The sequence below is a fragment of the Spea bombifrons genome, chromosome 3, assembly GCF_027358695.1.
Source record: "Spea bombifrons isolate aSpeBom1 chromosome 3, aSpeBom1.2.pri, whole genome shotgun sequence".
In the NCBI taxonomy this organism is placed as follows: domain Eukaryota; kingdom Metazoa; phylum Chordata; class Amphibia; order Anura; family Pelobatidae; genus Spea; species Spea bombifrons.
In genome coordinates, this window is record NC_071089.1 from 7,334,495 (window position 1) to 7,346,805 (window position 12,311).

At 44.9% G+C, this 12,311-nt stretch overlaps 1 protein-coding gene across 2 annotated transcripts in view; it reads right to left on the reverse strand.

Moving 5' to 3' along the window:
* MARK1 (microtubule affinity regulating kinase 1) overlaps positions 1 to 2,095 on the reverse strand; it is a 47,832-nt gene extending 45,737 nt beyond the window's left edge. For both annotated transcript variants that reach the window (XM_053459656.1, XM_053459655.1), the window contains exon 1: positions 1,535 to 2,095. In XM_053459656.1, the coding sequence (XP_053315631.1) occupies positions 1,535 to 1,585 (51 nt within the window). In that variant the 5' untranslated portion in view covers positions 1,586 to 2,095. The remainder of the gene's footprint in view (positions 1 to 1,534) is intronic.
* Positions 2,096 to 12,311: the final 10,216 nt, after the last annotated feature.

Consider the following 12,311-nt stretch of genomic DNA (forward strand, 5'->3'; position numbering starts at 1 on the left):
CAGTTTCCAAGCAGCCGTCTGTAATCAGAGCGCTGCCTGCCGCCTCATTCCAAACACACGCAAAGGTTTCAGCTCCGGAGGAACGGCCGCGGATCCTCGAGAGCCGGCGACGCAAAACCAATTTGGGAAGCGGAGAGCTGCGGGCGGCTGATGTCATTTCCTCAGCAAACGTGAACAAAGGAGACCATCGGAAGATGTCCGACAGCCCAGAACCGGGGCCGCCGCGCGCATGCCGGGTGCCGGGACGCTTGCCCCGCCATTCAAAACATTTTTATACAACGTAACAGAATTACAGAAAAGCTGCGGAATATTCACAGCATTCACACATTCCACGATCCGCATCCTCAGCGGGACGGCAAAGATAAAATATCCCACCGGGAAAACCCGACCGATGGGCAGAACGCCAGCATGCAGCGGGACCTAGAGGTGTATACGCACACAGATATACATTATGTACATTATACATATATACACATTCTGGATCTATTATCACAGGTCCGCGCGGTAACCCAACCTCTGGAAAATGCCTTTATATAGAGATGGGGACCGGCCCACCTATAGGGCGATGGGGACCGGCCCACCTAGTCTCCAAGTGAGGATGAAGGGAGGCGATGACACCCTTGGACTGCAATAGATAACGATTCAGAGAGATAACCAACCCACCGAGGCGCTACAAACGCTGTCTGGCACCTCCGCGCTGACACAAGGCTACGCAGGGTCCGGAGCCAACATGGGGCACCCTCCACTAAATGGGCTCATGAAAGCGCCATGCGGATGGTTTAATTAGGGATATGTTTACGGCTGGTGCCATTAGCAGCGCCCGGCTGCCCCGGAGCACCATGGGTGAACCCATTAGCCAAATCTTGGGTTCCTTATCATGCGCAGATGCCTGGAGCGGGCTACCCGCGTAATTATACTACAACTCTCAGCACCCCTTACAGATATTCTTCACAGATATTTAGGGAATAGGCTTGACGCGGAGAGGCGCAGGCAACCCAAACCAGGCCACCTCTCCACGATCTCGACAGCCGGTGACAAAAGCCATGCGTCTTTATCCATCGGATAACCGGGGAATATTGAGTGTCTAATAATTATCTCCTAGGGGCCACCAGAAGGCTGCATCATCCAGCCAGCGGCCTAACTACCCCCAGTAATCAAGTAGTGCCCCCAATACCCCATCTGTTACTAAAGCACACACTGTATAGGGTTAATGGCAATAGGTCACAATATCACTACTCATGACAATGAAAGGGTTAACTGGTCATGTGGTCACCCCCCCCTTATTCCATTATTAAGGGTAATTAATAGTTCACGTGCTCATTCCCTGGAACCCAAAGTGTTAATAAATATAGAATGCACTCCTCCCTGGGCTCTTAAGGGTTAATGAGGTTACCTCATCCCTCGATTGTCCGGGGGGGTGTATCAATAGACCCCCCACAATCCCTGGACCATGCGGGGGTGGACGTTACATTCTATAATATCCCCCCCCCCAACGTCATCATCCCCGCAGTGGTCTCGCCCGCGGGTTACTCACATTCTCAGTGTCCCGCTCGTTCACTGTGGGCAATGGCGTCCTGGCCGACATCTTGTGCGGTTACCGCGGCCGGCGGGCGGGAGAGCGGGGCTGTTATCCCTCCTGCAGGCCTCGGGGAGCTTTCCCTCCTTCACAGTTACGACTCTCTCCGACGGAATAATAAATAAAATGGCAATAAATAAATGAAAGAGCCGGGGCCTTCACACGGGGGGCCCCTCAGCCTGCATGCTGCCCAACAATAAAAGCTCCTACAATCAGCGCCTGCTGGCCCTCAGGGGATGCTCAGATGTCGGGGTGCTCCCACCCCCTCCTGCAGCCTCGGTGCCCTCATTGCCTGCAGGTGGCATGCAGCGCTGGATGCACGGAGCCCCGGACCATGCAACAAAATAATAATCCAAAAATAACACAAATAGCGGGTACAGCGGGGAAAAAAAAGAATCCCTCGCAGCTGCCGCCTTTCCTCGCCGGGGTAACAGTGCAGAGAGATTTATTCCTCGCTCATCTGAAGCAAATCAGCCCCGAGATCTCCTCCTCTGCCAGGGCAGCAAATCCCAGGCTGCAGCCTGCCCTCCCCTCTCTGCCTCACTCCCCTCCTCCCTCCTCCGGCCAGGAAGAGAGTGACTACTTCCAGTTGGATCATCACCGTGGGGAGGGGGTTCCCTGCTGCTGGGGTGGGATCACCGCCTGTCACTTGTGCCCACCATTCAGTAACGGGGGGGGGGGGGGGGGTGAGAACTGTCATTGGGGGCTTGGGGCCCTAAAACCTCCCAGGGGCCACATCACGTGTAGATAGAGAGGAGTAAAGGAATTGTATCAATTATTACTATTATTATTTTATTATTATTTATTGTTTGTTATATATATTGGATATATATTCCACAGGCTGTTCAGCGGGTAATTGGTTTCTATATCACCGCCATATTCCGCAGCGCTGTACAATATACATATATATATATATATATAGGACATAACACGGAGTGCCGCCTTATTATTATTGATATTAATAATATGATTTTCTTTTATTTATATAGCGCCAACAATATACACAGCGCTTGCAGAAATATATATATATATATATATATATATTTGCATTTTTTTGCATTGTTATTTGTGACGTTGAGCCGCTTTGATTGGATCGCGATAGATCGCTTATGGTATATTTTTACCTCTCTACCGGTAAAAGGCGTCTAATAGCCCTCCTTGTATTTTGTGTCTGTAAGTCTTGATGGTTATGTTCTGTTTACACATTGTACAGCGCTGCGGAATATGATGGCGCTATATAGATCAATAAACAATAGCAGGTTTTGAGAGAGTCCGACATTTAGCGCTCTGCTACTTTCCACTATCATCCCGACGGCGAGCGGAGGATCGGGACGGGTTTTGTGCAGCGGGGAGACCGCCGAGTTGCGTTTGCGGCCATTTTTTTCATGAGACGGCAACTCCGCAAACAAATGACCCAGAACGGCCTTGAATTATTGGGGGTATTCGCCTACCTGAACCCCCCAAAACCAGTCTAGTGAGAACCCACCTCGTTAAGCGGATTATTAGAGCCGACTCACGCTGAGTTTAATTTATGCATAAAAGAGCTGTAAACTTTGCGGGTTTTTGTTTGTTGGGTTTATAGGATTATTCATTAAAGCCCAATAAGACTATATAATAGTTTATTGACAAAATGCCAACATAACTCACGTATTTAAGGTGGCCCGCTGGCCGTGGATCGCTCGGGTAAATCCGCGGCAGATATATACCGTATTAAAAAATTATATATATATAAAGTTTAAAACGCATTCGATTTTGTATTCGACACTTAAAGCGGGGGCTGGATCAGTTTAACTAGATTTATTATATTTATTATAATTTAGGGTAACGAATCGGTTGTTCTTATAGGGATGTGACCGTGGATTTAAAGTGTGGCAACCGTACGATGATAGAGCGCAGAAGACGATCTGTACATTGTGTAAGCAGAGATACAGTTTAGGAGTAAATATGTATATTATATATACCGTTGTATGTATGTCTGTATGTATATATATATATATATATATACACACAGAATCTTAATTGAGTCTGTAAAGTTGCGTGGAAGCATACTGACACTACAAGGGGATCCGGGTAATAATCTCTTCCCACTCACGAAGGTATCTGGAAAGCTCCCTCCCACACCTCCGGCAGAGAGACGCACCGAGCCCTTCTCCCCCATGTCCCTTCTCTCTCCTGTGCACCAAGCTGCCTCTCTCTCGCTGCTCCATGTAAACGTCATAAAGCCATTTATCTCCGTCTTCACAATTCCATAGATCGGTGGATTTCACGGTGCTCGACATACTAACACAAGGCTGCACGAGTAGTTAGTAAATAAACGAAGAACAAGTTACCCCGCAGCAGAGGGCTGTCAGTATTATTCGGCCCCCGGGGCACATTCAGTCTTTCAATATGCCGGCCTTAAAACCATCGTTGTTAGAGCACCACAGAATGGAACAACGTTGGTAGGGGGAACATTGAGGGAGCACAGGAAGAAAACAATAGAATGGCTCGGTCTTAATCACCCAGTCGGACACTCTGACTAATGAAAGACTACAGAGGAACAGACTTAATTAGCATTGCCATAAAGCATCAGCTCAGTGTGGTGAGCCGGCAACGTCACCCAAAATATCACATGACTGACAGCAATGGCTGGGGGTTATATTACTGTATACAGCGCTGGGGGGTTATTACTTGATACAGCCCTGGGTGTTATTACTTGATACAGCCCTGGGGGTTAGTACTGTATATATATATATATATACCTGGGAACTCCGGGTCAGCTGACGTCAGCGGAAATGCCCCCGACATCAGAATTTCCCAGGTATGTGTATTTAGTTCTTTGGGTTTATTACCCTTATGCCTCACGACAGATCAGGGACAATATTTGAGAAATTAGGAGTCCAAATATATTTAGTGCACAGACATGGCATAATAAATAAATAATTAGTGCACAAATTCTATCAAACACTGGAACTGCATCAAAAGAGGATACATAGAAAGGATCCAGTCACAGTGGAAGCGACAACCAAAGAACTTTGTGGTTAATAGGGTTATTTGCAAGCAAAATCATTAACCCAAGTCATTATTTACAATATTCTCTTGCATACTTGTTCTGGGATACGTACATTCATTAAATCTGATACCTTCCTTATTAACTAAAATAATAGTAAAAAAAAAAGTGTATTACTCATAAATCTTTTATATAGAATATTTCAGTCTGCGCCAATGAGAAATCCACCCCAGCATGTCTTATAACAGCGCACGTAAATGAAAATATCTGAAATTCTTTCCATATTTTAAGTCATAAAGAACCAAAATCTATCTTAATATTCATTTTTCTTTGAATAAACACAGGCATGGATCATATTTATTTTTTTGTGTATTATTAGAATTATCCACCTTTTACGATTATTTTTCTAGAAATATAGGATTAGATGTATGTGATCAGCCCGTGTTTTTATTTAAATCCATCAGAAGGCCAACTTCTATGTATTTGCTGAAGATATACTGTTGTGCATAGTTACCAACAGCCTCGATTTTTTTTTTCCGATTAGGACACTTGGCAACTGTGCACACCTGCTTTAGGAAAGCCAAACCCTACCACCCGTCAATTACAAATCTGACATGTATTCCCTAAAGGGACTTGGCTCGTATCATAAGACAATTCAGCGGAAGACAAGCTGCCAGCAAGACGTTTGGCAAACCGAGCCGGTGAGTTGGCGGCCGGCAGCTTCTCCCGGCCATCTTTCACTGCATGTAACCCATTAACGCACAGCTGCGTCATGCTTACGCTTTCTCCATGTGATGCCTATTGATATTAAAGCAGTGGTGAGAATCATTGGACCACGGAGAAGAAGGATTGGCCTCTTACCCCCTCCCCAGGTAACATACATACTAACATGCACACTATCACTCATATTTACATATACTATCACACCTACATACTCACACTAACACACATACACACTCAGTTCTGGACTGGCACAATGGGCTATTGCCAGCCCACCCCTGGTCAGGACTATATTACACAGTATATTCTTCTTCCCTCGTATATGTGCCCTACTGGGTGGCTGCTATTAACTCTTAAAATAACCAAGGGTCAAAAACCGCTTCTCAGTGCGCTACTGTATCTTCCAGAACACAAATGGTTACTTTTCGGTCTATCGGGGGTCGTTAGTAGAACCCCACCTGTCCTCTATTGCTGTCCGGTCTCGCTGCAGAATTACAGACCGTAAGCTTTGTAATCATCGGCGAGGAAGAGGACGCAATTAACAAATTAAGGGCCTGATTTCCAGGCGTCCGGCAGTTCCTGACGGGTAGGATCGATGCCTCTTTATTTTAGTACACGGTGACCATTAGTAATTACTGCCAAGTTCGTGGAAAAGGGATTTTTTTTTAAAATAAAAAAAGAGGTTTTAGAAGCGGGGTTCCAGATCAAAACGTCATAATATTTTACAGCCGGACGCTGGTTGCCTGGGGTGTTTTTTTTTATCTTTTTACGACGTTTAAAGGATATTTCGACTCTCACAAAGAGCAGCTAGGAGCTATCCGCCTGGAATGTCATTCTTCAGTGGGCAACATGATCTGCGATGCTATTCAGGAGGCTTCAGATGCAAAGGGGGTCATGAAAAAATGATTACTTCTCCGGGCTGGGGAATACACATTAACCCTTCCCACGGCCAGAACTCACCGACGCCGTGCTGGCTTCTTCAAACAACCATTTTAGTAATAAATGTTTTAGGGGTGACCTCGGCTTGGTGGGAGCTTCAAGCTAGGATGCCCGCATCAGCTATTTTTCCAGGATAAACAGCAAATATAAAGTGCTGCCCCCTGCAGTATGCACGGCGTGTTACAGAGTCACTGATCCACGTCTATGCGTTAAATGCAATATAGCACAGCATTACTGTATATAGGACTGCATTGGCCAGCCAGTAATATGAAATTCATACCCCCGACATAAAATTTTGTGCGTCCGTAGCATCCGACAAAGGGTTGTAAGTGGGAGGATCAGGGCTGGAGGCAGGGGAGGACTACCTGCCTGCCTTACCTGAAGAGCCAGCTCCCTGGACCGGTCAGGGGACATGCAAGGTGCTCAATAGTAGCCCATTCCGACCCATCATACCTGGAACGCTGTGGATTTACCTGAAGACTCTGGAAATGAAAGCTGATTTATGGGCCTCTGAGCCTTTTTATCAACTGAGAAGCCGCCCCCCCCCGTGTTATTTTTGCCCTTTCTGGCACTCGAAGGGTTACGTGTCTCATGCAATTCCATCTCGTATGCTTTGCTCTAGAGAACTCAACGTATGATTTATGTACGAGCGAAGAGACAAGGTGAGTGTCTGACACTTGCTAATGATTACCCACGCTCTAGGGTGCTTTTTTAATCGCACGGGAAATCCAATTAACAACCCGTGAATTCAAAAGGGACCCATAATTCATTTGTATCAGCTTAACGTCATGGAATAGCCAGGAGACGCCGGATAGAAAATGTAACCGACAAGCAACTTTGGCTCCTGTGTCATCATCCACGTGTCATAATTCCTGACGTCAAACTGCAGATGTTTGTTTAAGGGGGTGCTGTTAGGATTCTAGAACGCTATCATAGACACCAAACATCTTGAGCTCCTACGAAAGAGGGATTTGGATCCAAAAGAGAGACTGTCCATCCTAAGGTGGGATACCTGGGAGGTATGATGATGTCATTAATGCCATCAGAGGACCCATGTGCACCAAGAAGCCTTCAGGGCCTCAAAAGAACTTGGGCCTCAATGAGGGAATGTCCCTCCTAAAACGGGACATTTGGCAGATATGCTCATGTTTTATCATCCCCATTCTTTTTTGTTCATATGTCTATGGCATGGACCTCGGCTTCCATAGCAGTGTATTTCGTCTTAGTCTTACGGTAGTGGACACCTTGTACCATGCCACTGCCTGTGTCTGCACCACTGATCATCCGTAATACTATAATTATTATATTATATTATATGTATTTTTATGGGTATTGAGTAGTTTTCATTTCCCCCCTGTAGGCTCTTTTATTAGGCATTTAGCTCCGTGCTCCAAAAGCCCCAAAAATGTGACCGATGACGATCTAGGAATCTGGACCTTAAATTGGCTTTTACGTCTTAGGACGACGTCTTTAATGATACTGGATGCAGCTTAAAATCGATGAGACTGACTCCAAATAAATGCGGGCCGGTGATAACCGCTGAGTCTTGCCAGGCTTCAGGTCTGGATACTGATTACATTGCGAAGACGCTACGGAGGCAGAGAGCTTCCAACATCGAGGCTGAACGTCTAGAAAGTAATATTGTTTGATTGGTTCTAATTTCATTAAAGAGGAACGGTCACATCGCAGATAAAAACTATCATTGAACACAGTGCTGAAAGCCATCTATCACTTATTATTTTATTTACTGTTCCCTTTAACTTATAAAGAGTTATATTTTCCAGATGACATCACATCTGCCGCCACTCCAGGCATAGCCAGCCTTTCTTCACTCTCCAGAATCATCGTACCTGAGAACCCAAGCTGAATATTGGGAAGGCGTGCCGCCTGGTCCCTCCCACTCCCCGCCCATGTCCGTCCTGTGAATGGTCACCTGTGACTGACCACACCTCCCCACTTTAATCTCACTCCAGGCAAAAGGACACCTCCGAGGACCAGCTCTGGAAAGTTCCAGTGGATGCAGGTTGCATTAGAATCAAACCATCCATAGAACACCAAGGTTCTATATATTACTTATAACCCCCCGACCAGAGTCAGGCTGGCAACGTGCCCCCTGATGCCGTAAGTGAGGGCAGTGGCTGGATATGCGCGGCTGCCATATTTATGCTTGTGTAGCGTACGGCTGGGTGCGTCCAGCTGGAGTGGCAGGGTCGGGTGCGTATGGGGCGCCACTGGCCAACGGCCAACTGGGCATTGGCCTGATGTGCCCAATGGCCATTCCTGGCATGCCTCCGACCCTCTATGACCTATTGTCCTAACGTTTCATCCCCTTTGAAACATAACAATTGCAATCCTTTGACATACTTAAATGTTTTGATCATGTCTTCGTTCTCCCGCTTCTCTCCTAGGGTCTATTGGGTCTCTACAGGCCTTGCAGCATTCCGGCGAGCCTCTGAATTATTTTAGAGGCACTGAAGCCATGACCTACAAACATTGACCACAATATTGAAATGAGTTGAACACATTAGTTATTATAGGTACAAGTCTTATGGCCCTGAGCGAATCATTTTACACCAAATACATCCAAGTAAAATGACACGGACGTGAAAACTCAGAAAACAGGAGCTGTAGGAGATTTTAATGGATTAATGTCGTTACTCTAGAAGCTGCGATCGTGACAATCCCCTCCCTGCCCATATTCTCCTTTGTCAATTCCCTAAAATTCACCAAAAATTGGGTTTAATACTAAGAGCTCTGAAACAAATACATGCATTTAGCTGCTTGCACCCGTACGGGGACTCCTGCTGCTAAAGTCCATACCAACTGTTCCAAAATCACCAGTTACTGGGAATTTCCAGATATTCGTAGCTTTCTCCATATCTTGGAATCCGCCAGGTTTGACTCGGAGTCTCCAGAGGAACAGCTGCTGCCCTGGGTCTCCAGATCAGCTCCTGCGATCTCATTATATATAATAATGCATAGATGCGTTTTATTTCATTGATTTGAGGATATATATAGAAAAGGGCTGAACGAGACTGACATTTCTGATAGATCCCAAAAAAAGAACCCAATGTCTTCATAGGAACGAGGGGCTGTTAAAAGGATTTACCCAGGGCTATTCGGAGACGTGTAGGCTCTTACCTGTACTTTATTATGATGAGATTGCTTGGTGTAATTCCATATAATTAAAGGTGCCTGCCCTGCTCTCCTCCTTAGTAATTGTCTTTCAACTCTGAGCCAGATAGCAATTGCATTCTGATGAAGACGCTGAATGTTCTGTTCTTTCCCCCTGCTTTGAAGATGACCCTTTAACTGGTGGCAAATCTACATCCTCAAAGAAAGTGACCGACGGCTTGAATGCAATCCCCATTTATTAATTAAGAACGAAATAACCGGACAATGAAGTTTTAGTTATTGTATTCACCCCCTTTTCCTTTCCTATTTCACTTATGATCAGACAGTGAGGGTATTAAACATGCGCGGGATCGGCGTACGGCTCCTGAATCTAAGGCGAGACCAACAATTCCTGTTTTTAATCCTCGAGAGGCTTGCATTTCGGAATATTTTCCGAATGTTTGTCTGAATCAGTCCAAACGTGTTAAAGTCACTCCACCAGAATGACCCAATGTAGTGAAGATGAGCAGACCCGGACCGGCCATCTGCCATAGCTGGCAAATGCCTAGGGGGTCACTGGCCCATAGTGCCCCCATACCTCACCATGACCCTTAATGCCAGTCCAGCGACATACTGGGTCCTGAAGTCTGCGGCCGCCGTCTCGATATGAATGGCCAAACGCTGCTAGACTATGCAAATGTATTGTGCAGCTGCCCGTATCCAGCCGGCGGCTGCAGGTGCGTCATTTAGCAGCCACGGGCCTAAAAGTCCCACCCTGAAGATGCCGATTCAGCTCTATAAGTAGTCTCCGCTTCCGAATGAGTCCGTTTAACATACGATATGTGTTTACAGCTTATCTCATGATGGTTGTAGACCAAAGGCAAGCGACTCGTGACCGTTTTGCTTACATTGATCTATATTGCTGAGCTGTAACTGTGGTGCTTGGCTTCTGGGACAGGGTCAAAGGGGTCGCTTCGGGAACCTTGCGGCCCCTCTTGCCCCATGGAGCTTATGGCCCTTATATATTGTTCCCTGAGCCTCTGATGATAACATTACTGCAGGAAGGTAGATTTAATTCTTCTGTTTCAATAATCATATATTGTTTTTGATGAAAGAGAAAAAAAACGATTACAACAAGAACGAATTGAGTGGACTTTACTACAAAATTACAAAACTACAAAAAAAAAATCAAAATTGATTCATTTTCCTTTTACATAACAAATCATCAGCCCCAGCATTGCCGCGGGATTCCCTGCATACTATATTACAGCCTCATAAATAATATACAAAACTCCAGCGAGAGCAGAATTACCCCGTCCTTACTGGAAACGAAGAGGTTAACTTAACCATCACGGATATAGGACACCTCACTCTGGGATTAGTATCAATTACAAAAAGGAGTGGATGGGATGGGGGGGGGCAGCTGGCCAGAATCAATAACGCTAAAAGTCTGTCTACTTGGAATTCTCTGCGGAGGGGGGGGGGGGGTCGGGGGTATATAATGAGCTTTAGGGGATATTACGAAATGGCTTGGCCTTTTAATCCATTCCGAGCTAAATGTGGAAGAGCGAGAGCCTGGTACTTAACATTAACCTTCCTCCAGTGCCACATATTGAGAAGAGAAGGTTTAAAGGGCAATTGATTTTGTACAGGAATGTTGGTGAAATGTCGTGACAGTTTGCAGGTATGTATATTCTAATTTATTAAGTGCTATCTGATGCGCTCAGCGCTCTACAGTTTATTGTGTAATAAACCGGAAGTATAATAAGTACAGTGGTCTACAGATCGGGGTACAATAGGTATGAATACGTTAGGGAAGGAAGTCCCTGCCCCATAGAGCTTACAGTCTAGCGGTAGACCCATACAATAAAGCGTATAGAATTTGGTAGAAGCCGAAGTGACTTTTACAATGGCAACTTTAACAAAGCATAGGGTGGGCTTCTAATACATATGGGTTGTCGGAATCTATAAACCCCATTACCAGATTTATTTAGGGTAAAAAACTGTAAAATGTAGGAGGTAGTAAAGAAACCTTCCAGCTCCCACTCTATACATTCAAGATAATCCCCTTTTTAAGGGATGCTGAGAATCCGTTCTTCACCTTAGACCAATCTGGGGCCGATTACCCTTCTTCTCCATAAAGGGTTAATGCACACTAAAATACGCTTCTCACCGTTAATAGAAATGCACTTAATTTAGTCATTTCACTTTTTGTTGGCGTGATTAAGTGTTAAGATGATTAGAGCATGATTATTCTATGATGAGTAACATGATTATATGCTTGGATAACACGAAGCCTTTTCTTCTGGCAAACGTTTTGTTCTCGTTATAAAGCGGCAGGCAAAAAAAAAAAGTCTGAACCGGCAATAAACCCAAACGCTATTGTTGCTTCTCGGATTTTTTTACCGCGAATGGACGCGGTAATAACAGAAATATTAGTTGACTTATCATCCAGCTGCTGATATGGCAGGAGATCAAACGATCCGCGCGGCACATTAGTTGTAAAATGACATCAACTGGCGCTGGATTTCACGGGAAATTAGAATTAACCCTTTTTATCAGCAAAAATCCTTCCAAAATAAAATGGGGTAAAAAAAAGGGGTATTCCTTGAGACAAAATATTAATTGCACTCCAATAAATATTAGTTTATTCTTTCCTCTGATGGGTTAATCGCGTGAAAAAGACACAAAGGTTTTTTCAGGTGCTATGGCAACAACCTATTAGCACTCATCCATTCATTCGTTCGTTTATCCCCGGGAAATCCAGTTTCTCTGGAATTATTTTCACGTATAGTTAGTATTATTTTAGTTAATATACTAATTTTTGAATATTTTTAGTGAACAGTATCAGAAATAATTTATCTGAATTTTATTCATTTTCAGCACAGAATCCGTGCTGCTGATTTCGTGTTTTTTTATTAATCGGTTTACAAGGTAATTTATTTTTTTACATTTATTTAGAATTTTTTTTAC